This window comes from Hypanus sabinus, chromosome 16 (assembly GCF_030144855.1).
Source record: "Hypanus sabinus isolate sHypSab1 chromosome 16, sHypSab1.hap1, whole genome shotgun sequence".
Lineage (NCBI taxonomy): Eukaryota > Metazoa > Chordata > Chondrichthyes > Myliobatiformes > Dasyatidae > Hypanus > Hypanus sabinus.
In genome coordinates, this window is record NC_082721.1 from 52,395,880 (window position 1) to 52,410,337 (window position 14,458).

The 14,458-nt window shown below is 43.4% G+C and overlaps 1 protein-coding gene across 1 annotated transcript in view; it reads right to left on the reverse strand.

Moving 5' to 3' along the window:
• LOC132406300 (very low-density lipoprotein receptor-like) overlaps nt 1-14,458 on the reverse strand; it is a 97,089-nt gene that overhangs the window by 47,701 nt on the left and 34,930 nt on the right. Inside the window, exon 7 of the mRNA XM_059991769.1 lies at nt 13,257-13,396. Coding sequence (XP_059847752.1) covers nt 13,257-13,396 — 140 coding nt within the window. The remainder of the gene's footprint in view (nt 1-13,256; nt 13,397-14,458) is intronic.

Below are 14,458 nucleotides of genomic sequence, written 5' to 3' on the forward strand. Positions count from 1 at the left end.
TTGCGTGGGTTCAAGTTCAACAGTGGGCATGACAGGAAAGGTGCAGCTGACTCATATTGTTTCAGTGGTTGGGGACCACTGTATAGGGCAGGGGAGCTATGCGCATGCGCACTGGGCAGAAAGAACGGAACTAAAACTCTGCAACACAGAAACAATCTCTCAACCGTATTTGTGTATTTATTTTTCATTCTTTTTCAGGATCAACTGGGAAAGTCTCAAAGATCGACCAGTTGATCACGATTGACGGGTTGGCAACCACTACCCTAAACTATCTAAGTCTCTCTGCAGGCTCTCTCTTTCCTCAACACTACTCACTCCTCCACCTATCTTTGTATCATTGGCAAATTTAGCCACAAATCCATTAATACTGTAGTCCAAATCATTGACATACATAGTAAAAAGCAGCAGTCCCAACACTGACCCCTGTGGAACTCCCCTGGTAACTGGCAACCAGCCAGAACTTATTCCCACTCTCTGTATTTTGCTGACAAGCCAATGTTCCACCCATGCTTACCTTACTAAGCAGTCTCATGTGCGGCACCTTGTCAAAGGCCTTCTGAAATTCCAAGTACACCATGTCTACTGCATCTCCTTTGTCTATCCTATTTGTAATTTCGTCAAAGAGTTGCAGTAGGTTTGTCAGGCAGGATTTTCCTTTCAAGAAACCATGCTGGCTTTGGCCTATCTTATCATGTGCCTCCAAGTACTCGGTAATCTCATCCCTAACAATCGATTCCAACTTCCCAGCCACTGATGTCAGGCTAACAGGTCTAATAGCTTCCTTTCTGCTGCCCCTCACCCTTCTTAAATAATGGAGTAACATCTGCAATTTTCTAGTCATCAAGTACAATGCCAGAATCTATCAATTCTTGAAAGATCATCGTTAATGCCTCCGCAATCTTTCCAGTTACTTCCTTCAGAACCTGAGGGTGCATTCCATCAGGTCCAGGAGATGTATCCACCCTCAGACCATTAAGCTTCCTGAGCACCTTCTCAATCACAATTTTCACTGCACAAACTTCACTTCCCTGTCACTCTTGAATGCCCAGTATACTGCAGACATCTTCCACTGTGAAAACTGATGCAAAATACACATTAAGTTCCTCTGCATCTCTCATTACAATATCTCCAGCGTCATTTTGTATTGGTCCTACTCCTTCTCAAACTGCAGGGTGAATTCTATCATATTTTGATCACTGTCTCCTTTACCTTAGGCTCTCTAATCAAATCCTGTTCATTATACCACACCCAATCCAGAATAGCCTTTGGTAAAACCAAAAACTACTCTAAAAAACCACCTTGTAGGGATTTTAAAAACTCTCTCTTGGGATGCAGCATTCTGAAATCCCCCATCATTCTATTAACATTGTCCTTTTTAAATTTCTTTTTAATATAACCATATAACAATCACAGCACGGAAACAGGCCATCTCGGCCCTCCTAGTCCATGCCGAACTCTTAATCTCACCTAGTCCCACCTACCCGCACTCAGCCCATAACCCTCCACTCCTTTCCTGTCCATATACCTATCCAATTTTACCTTAAATGTCACAACTGAACTGGCCTCTACTACTTCTACAGGAAGCTCATTCCACACAGCTATCACTCTCTGAGTAAAGAAATACCCCCTCGTGTTTCCCTTAAACTTCTGCCCCCTAACTCTCAAATCATGTCCTCTCGTTTGAATCTCCCCTACTCTCAATGGAAACAGCCTATTCACGTCAACTCTATCTATCCCTCTCAAAATTTTAAATACCTCGATCAAATCCCCCCTCAACCTTCTATGCTCCAATGAATAGAGACCTAACTTGTTCAACCTTTCTCTGTAACTTAAGTGCTGAAACCCAGGTAACATCCTAGTAAATCGTCTCTGCACTCTCTCTAATTTATTGATATCTTTCCTATAATTCGGTGACCAGAACTGCACACAATATTCTAAATTTGGCCTTACCAATGCCTTGTACAATTTTAACATTACATTCCAACTTCTGTACTCAATGCTTTGATTTATAAAGGCCAGCGTTCCAAAAGCCTTCTTCACCACCCTATCTACATGAGACTCCACCTTCAGGGAACTATGCACTGTTATTCCTAGATCTCTCTGTTCCTCTGCATTCCTCAATGCCCTACCATTTACCCTGTATGTTCTATTTGGATTATTCCTGCCAAAATGTAGAACCTCACACTTCTCAGCATTAAACTCCATCTGCCAACGTTCAGCCCATTCTTCTAACCAGCATACATCTCCCTGCAAGCTTTGAAAACCCACCTCATTATCCACAATACCTCCTACCTTAGTATCATCGGCATACTTACTAATCCAATTTACCACCCCATCATCCAGTTCATTTATGTATATTACAAACAACATTGGGCCCAAAACAGATCCCTGATGCACCCCGCTAGTCACCGGCCTCCATCCCGATAAACAATTATCCACCACTACTCTCTGGCATCTCCCATCTAGCCACTGTTGAATCCATTTTATTACTCCAGCATTAATACCTAACGACTGAACCTTCTTAACTAACCTTCCATGTGGAACTTTGTCAAAGGCTTTGCTGAAGTCCATATAGACTACATCCACTGCCTTACCCTCGTCAACATTCCTCGTAACTTCTTCAAAAAATTCAATAAGGTTTGTCAAACATGACCTTCCACGCACAAATCCATGCTGGCTACTTCTAATCAGATCCCGTCTATCCAGATAATTATAAATACTATCTCTAAGAATACTTTCCATTAATTTACCCACCACTGATGTCAAACTGACAGGTCTATAATTGCTAGGCTTCCTTCTAGAACCCTTTTTAAACAATGGAACCACATGAGCAATACGCCAATCCTCCGGCACAATCCCCGTTTCTAATGACATATTAAAGATCTCCGTCAGAGCTCCTGCTATTTCTACACAAACTTCCCTCAAGGTCCTGGGGAATATCCTGTCAGGTCCTGGAGATTTATCCACTTTTAAATTTCTTAAAAGCGCCAGTACCTCCACCTCTTTAATTGTCATAGGTTCCATAACTTCCTTACTTGTTTCCCACACCTTAGACAATTCAATATCCTTCTCCTTAGTGAATACCGAAGAGAAGAAATCATTCAAAATCTCTCCCATCTCCTTCGGTTCCACACATAGCTGACCACTCTGATTCTCTAAGGGGCCAATTTTATCCCTCACTATCCTCTTGCTTTTAATATAACTGTAGAAACCTTTTGGATTTACTTTCACCTTATTTGCCAAACCAACCTCGTATCTTCTTTTAGCTTTTCTAATCTCTTTCTTAAGATTCCTTTTACATTCTTTATATTCCTCGAGCAATTCCTTTATTCCATGCTGCCTATATCTATTGTAGACATCCCTCTTTTTCCGAACCAAAATTCTAATATCCCTTGAAAACCATGGTGCTTTCAAACCTTTAACCTTTCCTTTCAACCTAACAGGAACATAAAGATTCTGTACCCTCATAATTTCACCCTTAAATGACCTCCATTTCTCTATTAAATCCTTCCCATAAAACAACTTGACCCAATCCACTCTCTCTAAATCCCTTCGCATCTCCTCAAAGTTAGCCTTTCTCCAATCAAAAATCTCAACTCTAGGTCCTGTCCTGTCCTTCTCCATAATTATATTGAAGCTAATGCTATTGTGATCACTGGACCCGAAGTGCTCCCCAACACATACATCTGTCAGCTGACCTATCGCATTCCCTAACAGGAGATCCAACACTGCCCCATCTCTAGTCGGTACTTCTATGTATTGTTGCAAAAATCTATCCTGCACACATTTCACAAACTCTAAACCATCCAGCCCTTTTACAGAATGAGCTTCCCAGTCTACGTGTGGAAAATTAAAATCTCCCACAATCATCACCTTGTGTTTACTACAAATATCTGCTATCTCCTTACACATTTGCTCTTCCAACTCACGCTCCCCATTAGGTGGCCTATAATACACTCCTATCAGTGTTACTACACCCTTCCCATTCCGCAATTCCACCCAAATAACCTCCCTAGAGGAGCTCTCTAATCTATCCTTCCAAAGCACCGCCATAAGATTTTCTCGGACAAGCAATGCAACACCTCCTCCTCTGGCCCCTCCTACTCTATCACACCTGAAGCAATTAAATCTAGGAATATTTAGTTGCCAATCACACCCTTCCTGCAACCATGTTTCACTAATAGCTACAACATCATAATTCCAGGTATCAATCCACGCTTTAAGCACATCCACCTTTCTTACAATGCTCCTAGCATTAAAATAGATACCTTTAAGATACTCTCCACCCCCTCCTCTCTTTTCATCCCTAACAATGCATTCAAATTTATTATCCTTTTCTTTCTTCTCCCCTACATCTTCGGGCTGAGCGCATCCCTTCTCCATCACCTGCCTTTCCTCCCTCACACACTGTCTATTTACTTGCTCTACTGGTGAACTAACCTCCTCTCCCATGGTTTCCTCAAATTGATTCCCGCCCCCCCATCTTACTAGTTTAAAGTCTGCCCTGTAGCCCTAGCAAACCTCCCCGCTAGGATATTGGTCCCCCCAGGATTCAAGTGTAACCCGTCCTTCTTGAATAGGTCACGCCTGCCCCAGAAGAGGTCCCAATGATCCAGAAACTTGAATCCCTGCCCCCTGCTCCAATCCCACAGCCACACATTCATCCTCCACCTAATTCTATTCCTACTCTCACTGTCGCGTGGCACAGGCAGTAAGCCCGAGATTACTACCTTTGCGGTCCTTCTTCTTAACTGCCTTCCTAACTCCCTATACTCTCGTTTCAGGACCTCTTCCCCTTACCTACCTATGTCATTGGTACCTACATGTACCACGACCTCTGGCTCCTCACCCTCCCACTTCAGGATATCTTGGACGCAATCAGAAACGTCCCGAACCCTGGCACCAGGGAGGCAAATTACCATCCGGGACTCCCGATCACCTCCACAGAACCGCCTGTCTGAACCCCTGACTATCGAGTCCCTATTACTATGGTCCTCTTTCTTCTATCCCTACCCTTCTGAGCTACAGGGCCGTCCTCTGTGCCGGAGGCCCGGCCACTGTCACTTCCACCAGGAAGGCTGTCCCCCCCAACAGTACTCAAACATGAGTACTTATTGTCAAGGGGTACAGCCACCGGGGTACTCTCTAGTACCTGCCTCTTCCCCTTCCTGACCGTGACCCACCTATCTGCCCCCCGTGGCCCCGGAGTGACCACCTGCCTGTAACTCCTCTCTATCACCTCCTCACTCTCCCTGACCAGGCGAAGGTCATCGAGCTGCAGCTCCAGTTCCCTAACTCGGTCCCTCAGGAGCTGCAGTTCGGCGCACCTGGCACAGATGTGGACGTCCGGGAGGCTCAGAGACTCCAGGACCTCCCACATCCGACACCGAGAACAACAAGCTGCCCTCACACTCATACTTCCCGAAAAACTGAAAAATAACAAGAACTAAAAGGTAAGCCTACTGTGCCCTCTTCCGCCTAAGCCGTCTGAGCCCAAGCCCTACACTGTGCTCCCGGCGCACTCCGCTGCCCGCTTCTTAAGGCTGCGTTCTTTTTATATCTTCCCTCCTTCCCGGGCCTCCTTCACGCGCCTGCGCAGTCCCGCCTCTCAGAACTCTGATCTGAGATGCAATTGGACAATTTGAAAATGACCACCGCCGCACTTCCTCTCAAAGCCTCGCTGTCCTCTTCCAAAAGAGCTATCTCCCATTGTAATTTGTAGCTCGTGTTCTGGCTACTGTTCAGAGGCCTGTACATAACTCCCATCAGGGTCTTTTTACCCTGGCAATTTCTTAACTGTATCCACAAGGATTCTACACCTTCCAGTCCTATGCCAACTCTTTCTATGAATTTGATTGCATTTTTTACCAACAGAGCCACACCATCCTCTCTGCCTGCCCTTTTGATACAATGTGTATCCTTGGACATTAAGTTCCCAACTACAATCTTCTTTCAGCCACAACTCAGTGATGCCCACAATACCTGCCAATCTCTAACTACATTACAAGATAATCTACCTTATTCCTTACACTGTGCATTCAAAAGTAACACCTTCAGTCCTGCATTTGCCACCCTTTTCAATTTTGTCCCCATATTACGTTGCAACTCTTCTCACTGACTGCAATTTTGGTCTATCATCTGTCTGTACTTCCTGACAGTCTCACTACACACTGCATCTGCTTGTACTGTAAACCAGCAAAAGAACTAGATAAAGTGGATGTGGAGAAGATGTTTCTTATGGTGAGGGTTTCCAGAACCAGAGGGCACAGCCTCAAAATTGAGGGGCAGCCTTTTAGAACAAACGTAAGGAGGAATTTTTTTTTTTAATGGCCAGAGTGGTGAATCTGTGGAATGCTCTACCACAGACTGCAGTGGAAGCCAGGTCCATGGGTACATTTAAGGCACAAGTTAATAGTTTCCTGATTGGTTGGGTATCAAAGGATATGTGAGAAAGCAGGTGTATGGGGTTGACTGGGACTTGGGATCAGCCATCAGGCAGAGCTGTCTCAAAGGGCTGAACTGCCTAATTCTGCTGCCATGTCTTATGGTCTTATGAACTACTTCCTTAGCCCCATCACCAGTTCCCATCCCCTTGCCAAATTAGTTTAAAACCTCCCCAACAGCTCTAGCAAACCTGTCTGCAATGATACTGGACCCCCTTGGGTCCATTTTCTTTTGCAGAGGTTATATCTTCCCAAGAAGTGATCCCAATTATCCAGATATCTGAAGCCCTACCCTCTGCACCAGTTCCTCTGCCACACAGTTATCTGCCAAATTATTTTGTTCTTACCCTCACTGGCATGTGGTTCAGGCAGCAATCCAAAGCAGTTTCTACCCAACTTCCTATATTCTATTTCTAGGACCTCCCCCCCTTTTGCTACCTTAGCCATTGGTGCCAATTTGTACCAAGATTTCTGGCTGCTCATCTTCCTCTGTTAGAACGCTGTGGACCCAATCTGAGAAATCATTGATCCTGCCAGCTGGGAGGTGACATAGCATCCGGGTGTCTCTATTATGTCCAGAGAATCTCATGTCTACTCCTCTAGTTCTGAAAATCTCTTTACTACACTCCTCTTCTCCCCGTTTACCTTTTGAGCCACAAACCAGACTCAGTGAGAGACCCAGTTGCTGCAGCACCCCAGGTAGGTCGTGCCCCTCAACAGTCTCCAAAGTGATAGACTTTTTATTGAGGGAATGGCCACAGGGGTACTCTACAGTGGCTGCCCATTTCTTTTCCCTCTCCTGACAGTTACCTGGGTACCTGCCTCCTGCAGCTTAGGAGTGATACCTCCCTGTAGCTCCTTTCTAGCACCTCATTCTCCCATGAGTCGAAGGTCACTGAACTGCAGCTCCAGTTCCTTAACACGTTCTCTGAGGAGATGTAGCTCAGTGCAGCTGGTGGAGATGTGGTTATCCGGGAGGCTGCAGGTCTCCCAGAATTCTCACATTAAGATCACAACACAGCCCTTGGAGCCACTCTCACTAACAGATGAGGAATAAAAAAGAACCTTACCATAAACTTACCTCACCCAAGCCTGTTGAGCCAAAGCCCCCCCCCCCCACTCTAACACTGGTCCACTGCAACAATAGCCACCCCTCTTGTCCCTACCTTATTTTTATTTGCACTTGCTAATGCACCGTGATTCAATTGGGCTGCCGGGAAAAGCCAAAAGCCCATGATCTCTGCTTTGTAAAATCATTCACCCCTACCTGCCGTGGAGCCTCCTCCATTGGTTCGATTGGAGTTTGAAATGCACCACTACTTGAGAGGGTGATGGAGGCAGAGGCTTTTTCAGTACTTTAAATGGCAAAGAAAATGAGTACTTGAATCATGAAAGGCAGTGAATCAAGTAGGTAAGTGAGATGGGTGTAAATTGGTCACTGATGATTATAGACATGGTGAGCTGAAAGGCCTGTTTTGCACTGTACAACTGTATTACCACTTCTTTCTTCAGAATAGGGGGTAACCCTGGGAATTACAGTCAGAGAACTTCAGTGATCGGAAAATTAATGGAAAAGATTCTTAGAGAGAGGATTTTTAAAAAATTAGAGAAACAGTCTGATTACAGATAGCAGCATGGGTTTGTGAGGGGCAGGTCATACCTCATGAACTTGACTGAATTCTTTGACAATGTGATAATCTTGGGAGTTCATATCCATTAATCCCTCAAAGTAGAAGTGCAACTTGATAAGGTTGTTAAGACAGCAAATAGTTTTAGCATTCATTAGCTTGTGGATTGAGTTCAAGAGCTGTGAGGTAATGTTTCAGCTATATATTGTGTTCAGTTCTGGTTACCTCATTGAAGGAAGGATGTTGAAGTTTTAGAGAAGGTGCAGAGGAGTTTTACCAGGATACTCACTGGACTAGGGAATATGTTTTATGAGGATAGATGCAGAGCTAGGACTTCTCTCTTTGGACATAAGGAGGATGAAAGCCAACTTGATAGAGCTGTACAAGATAACAGATCAAATGGGTAGCTAAAGGCTTGGAAATGAGTAACATAAGAGGCCATAATTTTGAGGTGATTGGAGGAGAGCATACAAGGGATGTCAAAGGTAAGAATATTTTAAACAGTGGTGGATGCATGAAATGGTCTGCCAGGAGGGATGGTATAAGCAAATACATTAGGAGCATTTGAAAAATTCTTAGATAGGCACGTGAATGATAGATAAATGGAGGGGAGAGCAGGGTTAAATTGACCTTAGAGTAGGTTAAAAAGTCAGTACAACATCATGGGCTGAAGGGCCTGTCTTATGTAACAAATTCCTTCAAAAAGCTGCCTTGTAAGCTAAAGGGGTTAGTGGGAGTAATTTTCAAAACACAGAATATGTCTGGGGGCTGACTGGCTGTCAAGCTCTTGTTTTATCAGTTAAGAGATAAACTCAGGCTAATGATGATTCCAAAGGAATCTGATATTTTTTTAATACTTGGTTTTTATACTTTAATGGAAAGACTTTTTCCAATGAGCTGTTTAATAGTGGTAAGCATTTTAAATCTTATCCCAGTTATTAATGGTGGTGCCTGTGCAAACCAGCTGCTGCCCTTCCTCAACTGTCAGCCATCACTCTCCAGCAAGGAATGGAGAGCATGTGGGAAGGTGGTTACCTACCATCAATGGCCCTGGGGCCTGTGTGGGAGTTAAGTGGTTGTGCTTAATGTTTCTTTTCCCAGGACAGGAATGGGTCCAGTGATCCAGCCAGTCTTTAAGTGTCCAACTTTGAGTTCTCTCCAGTTAACCCACAGCTCTCCTCGATCTTGGATGGTTACTGACTGGGCTCTGGCACACAGATCCCTCCTTCAGCAGACTTGCTACTCCATCACCACCATTCCATTCCAGAGCAGGCTAGCAGGAGGAGGGATCAGTGTACAGAGGGTCAGGTGCTATCTGCTATGTTCCCTATATACAGATGCTCTTTCCTACACAAAAACATGGGGAAGTGAGCAGTTGGCACTCAACACTGACTGCCTGGGTCAAATCCTGGCTCAACAGTGCACAATCTGCAACTTCAGCAAAGTCACAAGCTAGATCGGGAGATTCAGCGAGCTTGAGATTGTGCAAATCTTTGCTTGGGACAAGCGAGTGGATGATTTTATAAATGAGCGGGGCCAGTCGGTACATTCGGCAGGCTTGAAATCGTTTTGTAATTAGGCACTTGGCAAGGGCCAATAAAAAAAAGTTGGGCATAGGTGGAGTGGCCACTGTGGGAGTGACCATTTTGTGAGTGGGTAGCATTAAGAGTGAGAAGCTTAAGGCTTTGGCTCAAGAGCCTTCAGCAAGAAAAGATGGGCGCTAAGATAAATTCCCTTCATTCTTATTATTACACATTTAGAGCAGTGGGAATGCCAGGCAGGGCAGTGAAGTGCTCCTCTTGTGGGACATGAAAAGACAGAGTGAATTTCAATAACCCTGACAACCACACTTGCAAGAAGTGCATACAGTTGCAGTTCCTTAGAAACCACATTAGGGAGCTGGAACTGGACTGGGATGAATTCCAGATCATCTTGGAGGCTGATTGACAAGAATGGCAGATAACTTATGTTATGTTCAAGAAGGGTTCTAAGAATAAACCAGGACATTATATGTTGGGAAATCGTGGGTAAATTACCCTGGACAACAAAGATTTTGTTTCTTGAATACCTTTAGGTGTATCTTATGTATTTTGGGCTACTGATCATGAAAATCACCATGAAATTTCCCTATCACGCACCATTTTTTAATAAACTTACGTTTATTATTTCAGTTCATAATTCAAGTCAATTAAAATGTTGCCTACAATGTAAGATAAAAGGTTTCCTATCTTGTCTAGGCATGCTTGGGCGACGTGGCTGCTGCATGACAGACAGGTATTAGTAATAATTATTGGGATCAGGACTGTAAGGATGGAATTTGCCATCACCAGGCACAAAAATTCCTATAAAGGATTTTGATACTTGAGACAGATGCTTCCCAGAATAACTGATGCCAAGATTAAGGAAAGCATTTTTGTTGGTCCACAAATCAAACAGGTCATCAATGACAGGCAATTTGAAGGATTTCTAGTGGGACCGGAGAAAATCACATGGAAGACATTCAAGGAAGTTAAAATTTTTCTCGGCATCTACAGAGCACCAAACTACATGCAGCTGGTTGAAAGCATACTTCAAGCATATAAAACCATGAAATGCAACATGTCACTATAGATTTATTTTCTGCATTCCCATTTAGACTTCTTCCCTGCAAACTTTTGTGCTGTTCGTGACAAGCATGGTGAAAGGTTTCACCAGGACATGAAGAAAAGATACCAGGGCAACTGGAATCCATCAATGCTGGTGAGCTTAAGCAAGAAGCCTCAGTCACTGAGTACAAATGAAAATTATTAACAAAATATTTTTAACTTAGTTGAACTATTGCAAAGCACCAGCACCATTATCCAATTAAAAACACTATATTCAATAAAAGTTAATTAGTTGTTTCTCTAAATTCCTACGTGATACAAGTAGTCTGAAATTATATTTGTGTTCATCTTTAAGCAGTCTATCATAAACAAAAAAAAATTCTGAGGAAGCAACACTTTTGAAAAAATTTGTTGTCCAATGTTATTGGAAGGTATTCTAAGGGGCAGGATATACAAGTACCTGGATAGACGAGGCCTGATTAGGAATAGTCTCACATGTCGTACATCGTGTCTATCCAATTTCATAGTTCTTCAAGAAAGCTACCAAGGGTGATAAAGGAAAGGCACTGAACATTGTTTACATGGACTTTAACAAGTCCCACATGGTAGGCTGGTCAAGAAGATTCAGTACCTTTGCAGGAAAAGCCAGAGAGTAGTAGTAGTAGATGGTTGCCTCTCTGACTGGAGGCTGGTGATTAGCGGTATGCTTCAGGAATCAGTGCAGGGTGTGTTGTTGTTTGTCATCTATATCAATGATCTTGATGATAATGTCATAAACTGGATCAGTAAATTTGTGGATGACATCAAAATTGAGGGCATAGTGGACAGCAAGGAAGGCTATCAAAGCTTGCAGCGGGATCTGAACCAGCCAGAAAAAAAAGGATTGAAAATGGCTGACTGAAGCGTTAATGAAGCGTTGCACTTTGGGAAGACAAACCTATGGTGTGACAAAACACAGTAAACAATAGGGCACTGAGGAATGTGGTAGGAGAGTGGGTTCTGGGAATACAGATCCATAACTCAGAAACAGAATCAGGTCATAAGTGGTGTAATGGATGATAGGGTCGTAATGAGAACTTCTGGCACATTGGTGTTTACAAATGTAAATACTGAGTACTGGATTTGGAATGCTATTTTGAAGTTGTAGAAGACATTGGTGAAGCCAAATTCGGAACATTGTCTGCAGTTCTGGTCTCCTACCTCATTGAAAGAGAAGAGAAAAATTTGTCAGAACTTGAGGACCTGAGTTATAGGAAAACATTGAATGGGTTAAGATTTTATTCTTTAGAGTATAGAAGAATGAGGGGAAAACTATGCGGGGTACAAATAGAGGTTAATGCAAGCAGGATTTTTCCACTGAGGTTGGATGGGATTAGAACTAGAAGTCATACATTAAGGGTAAAAGTGAAATATTTAAAGGGAACCTGAAGGGAATTTCTTCACTCAAGAGTGTGGTGACAGTGTGGAACAGGCTACGAGCACAAGCAATGGATGATGAGTTTGACTGCAACATTGGAGAAGCCTGGGGAAGTACGTGTATGGGAGGGGTATCAAGTTCAAGCTTAATTATCAATCATTCATGAATACAGTCAAACAAAACAGCATATCTAGCCCAAGTCACTGAGTGACATCCTGTTAATTGATAGGACATAGGCGTTATGGGCAAGACCAAGCAGTTCTCAAGAGTCCGCAGATGAACGTATGCACACACTCGATCCAGCTAGTCTTCCACCGAGTGAACACTGGAGGGGCCAGCCTCCAATCCAACACGGATACCACACACCACCACCTCTGGTGTCTCCTCTCCTGGACTACTGCAACAGGCAGGCTCATGGCCTAGTCCTTGCTACAGCTGAGGCCATGCAACTCCCCCATCATCTGTTTCGTCAAAAAAAAAGGGTAACAGACGCAGGAATTTACATTACCAATGTCCAACAGGATCTTGTGATTGCCAGAGAAATTTTCAAAAAACCACTTGCTGTTAAGACTGCACAATGCCTTCATACACAACTCCGAAGCCTTTCTGTAGCAGGCGGTAACACAGTCCGCACCAAGTCCAGCTCTTTCAGCTCCTCTGCCAACGAGCAGCTCACTGATGGGGAAGACCTGCACTACTTAAAGTTCTTAATGTCCAGCATTGTTTTGCTATCATAAAAAAGGTGTTTCAAAAAGACAAATCCATCTTTGATTAGCCCCCGAGAGGCCGCTGTGTCTGAACGTGTCACCACCTTAATGTGCATAGAGGAATATGGTCCATGTCCAGGTCAATGGGACCAGACAAAATACCAATTTGGCATGAACTAGATGGGCCATCGGACCTGTTTCTGTGCTGTAAAACTCCATGACTAAGTGCTGCACTGGTAGACACAAAAAGATTCAAATTCACTCAAAAAAATTCAACCTAATGCCTTCTTGCAGCAAAGGAAACTAAACTAGCTCCAGGTGTTGATGGTCACCGACATAACCAAGAAACTGCTACTAAAATATTAGTGTGAAACTCACAGGGTACAGGAGTGACCTGATAATAAATAATTAGCACAACTCAGAGCTGACCATTCCGCACACGTGAATTAACCTGGCAGCATAAATGATGTTTTTACCTCAAACACTGCCAGCCCAAATGGATTTGTCAGGTACTTTCTGGAATGAAGAACACTTCTTTGATGGTACCCATTCAGTTCTAAGTAAAATACTTCATGAAGTCCAGCATCCACCCAATACAGACGATTCTTTATAAAGTCTGAAAATGAAGCATACAATAAACTGAATTAAATCAAGCCTTTTCACTTCTTTCACTTCATGCTAACTCCAGGCAGCTAAAGTTCTCCAAAGGTCTGGACACGATAATTGCACAGATGGTGAGTGTGGAGCTGAACACCCAAATCTTAGACTGTTTAAGATGAGGCCACTAATGATAATTTGGAATGGCTGACTTTAGCACTCTTCATCCAGAGGAATTAACCTATAGTTCTCTAGCTCAGCTCATCCACCACAGTGAACAGATTCAGTCTAAGTGTCACTGTTCAAATGACCATTTCTTATAAATCACTGGTTTAGGACAGTTATCCAAGCAGCAACTGCAGCCTCCCCAAGGCCTTTCATTATACAGATTCACTTGCATAGATTTTACTTTTGTTTTACTTTGAGCTACAGCAGGGTAACAGGCCCTTCTGGTCCAACTATATCCATGTGACCAATTAACCTACTAATTTGTACGTCTTTGGAATATGGGAGAAAGTGGAGCACCCAGAGTTCATGGGGAGAATGTACAAACTCCTTGCAGACAGTGGTGGAAGTGAACCCAGGTCACTGACACTGTAATAGCATTACGCTAACTGCTATACTACTGTAGCTTTGTCCAATTTCAACCACTTAATCTTGGATTTAAGGCTTCACTTGAACCAGAGTCCCAAGAGAACAATGAACATTTCCATTGAAGAATTAAGGGTGTTTGGAATAAGCAAGCAGCAGTAAACTAGGTGATTTCATCAATGGAAGACCGGGTCAAGGAACTGAATCTGTAGTTGGATATACTTAGGACCATTCAGGAGGCAGAGAGCATCACAGATGAGACTTTTACTGATGTGTTTTGCATTCAAGTTACAGGCTGCAGATAGATACTGTTCAGGGGATTGTTCTTTCAGGGGTGAGCATCAGTAGTCAGTTGTCTTGCACTGCAACCAACTCTAACATTCAGAGGGAATGGGTGCAATCAGACAGGGCAACAGTTATAGGAGATTTGATAATGAGGGTGCTAGAGGGAGATTCTGTGTCAGAGGAAGAAACTGCTGGATGGCATGTT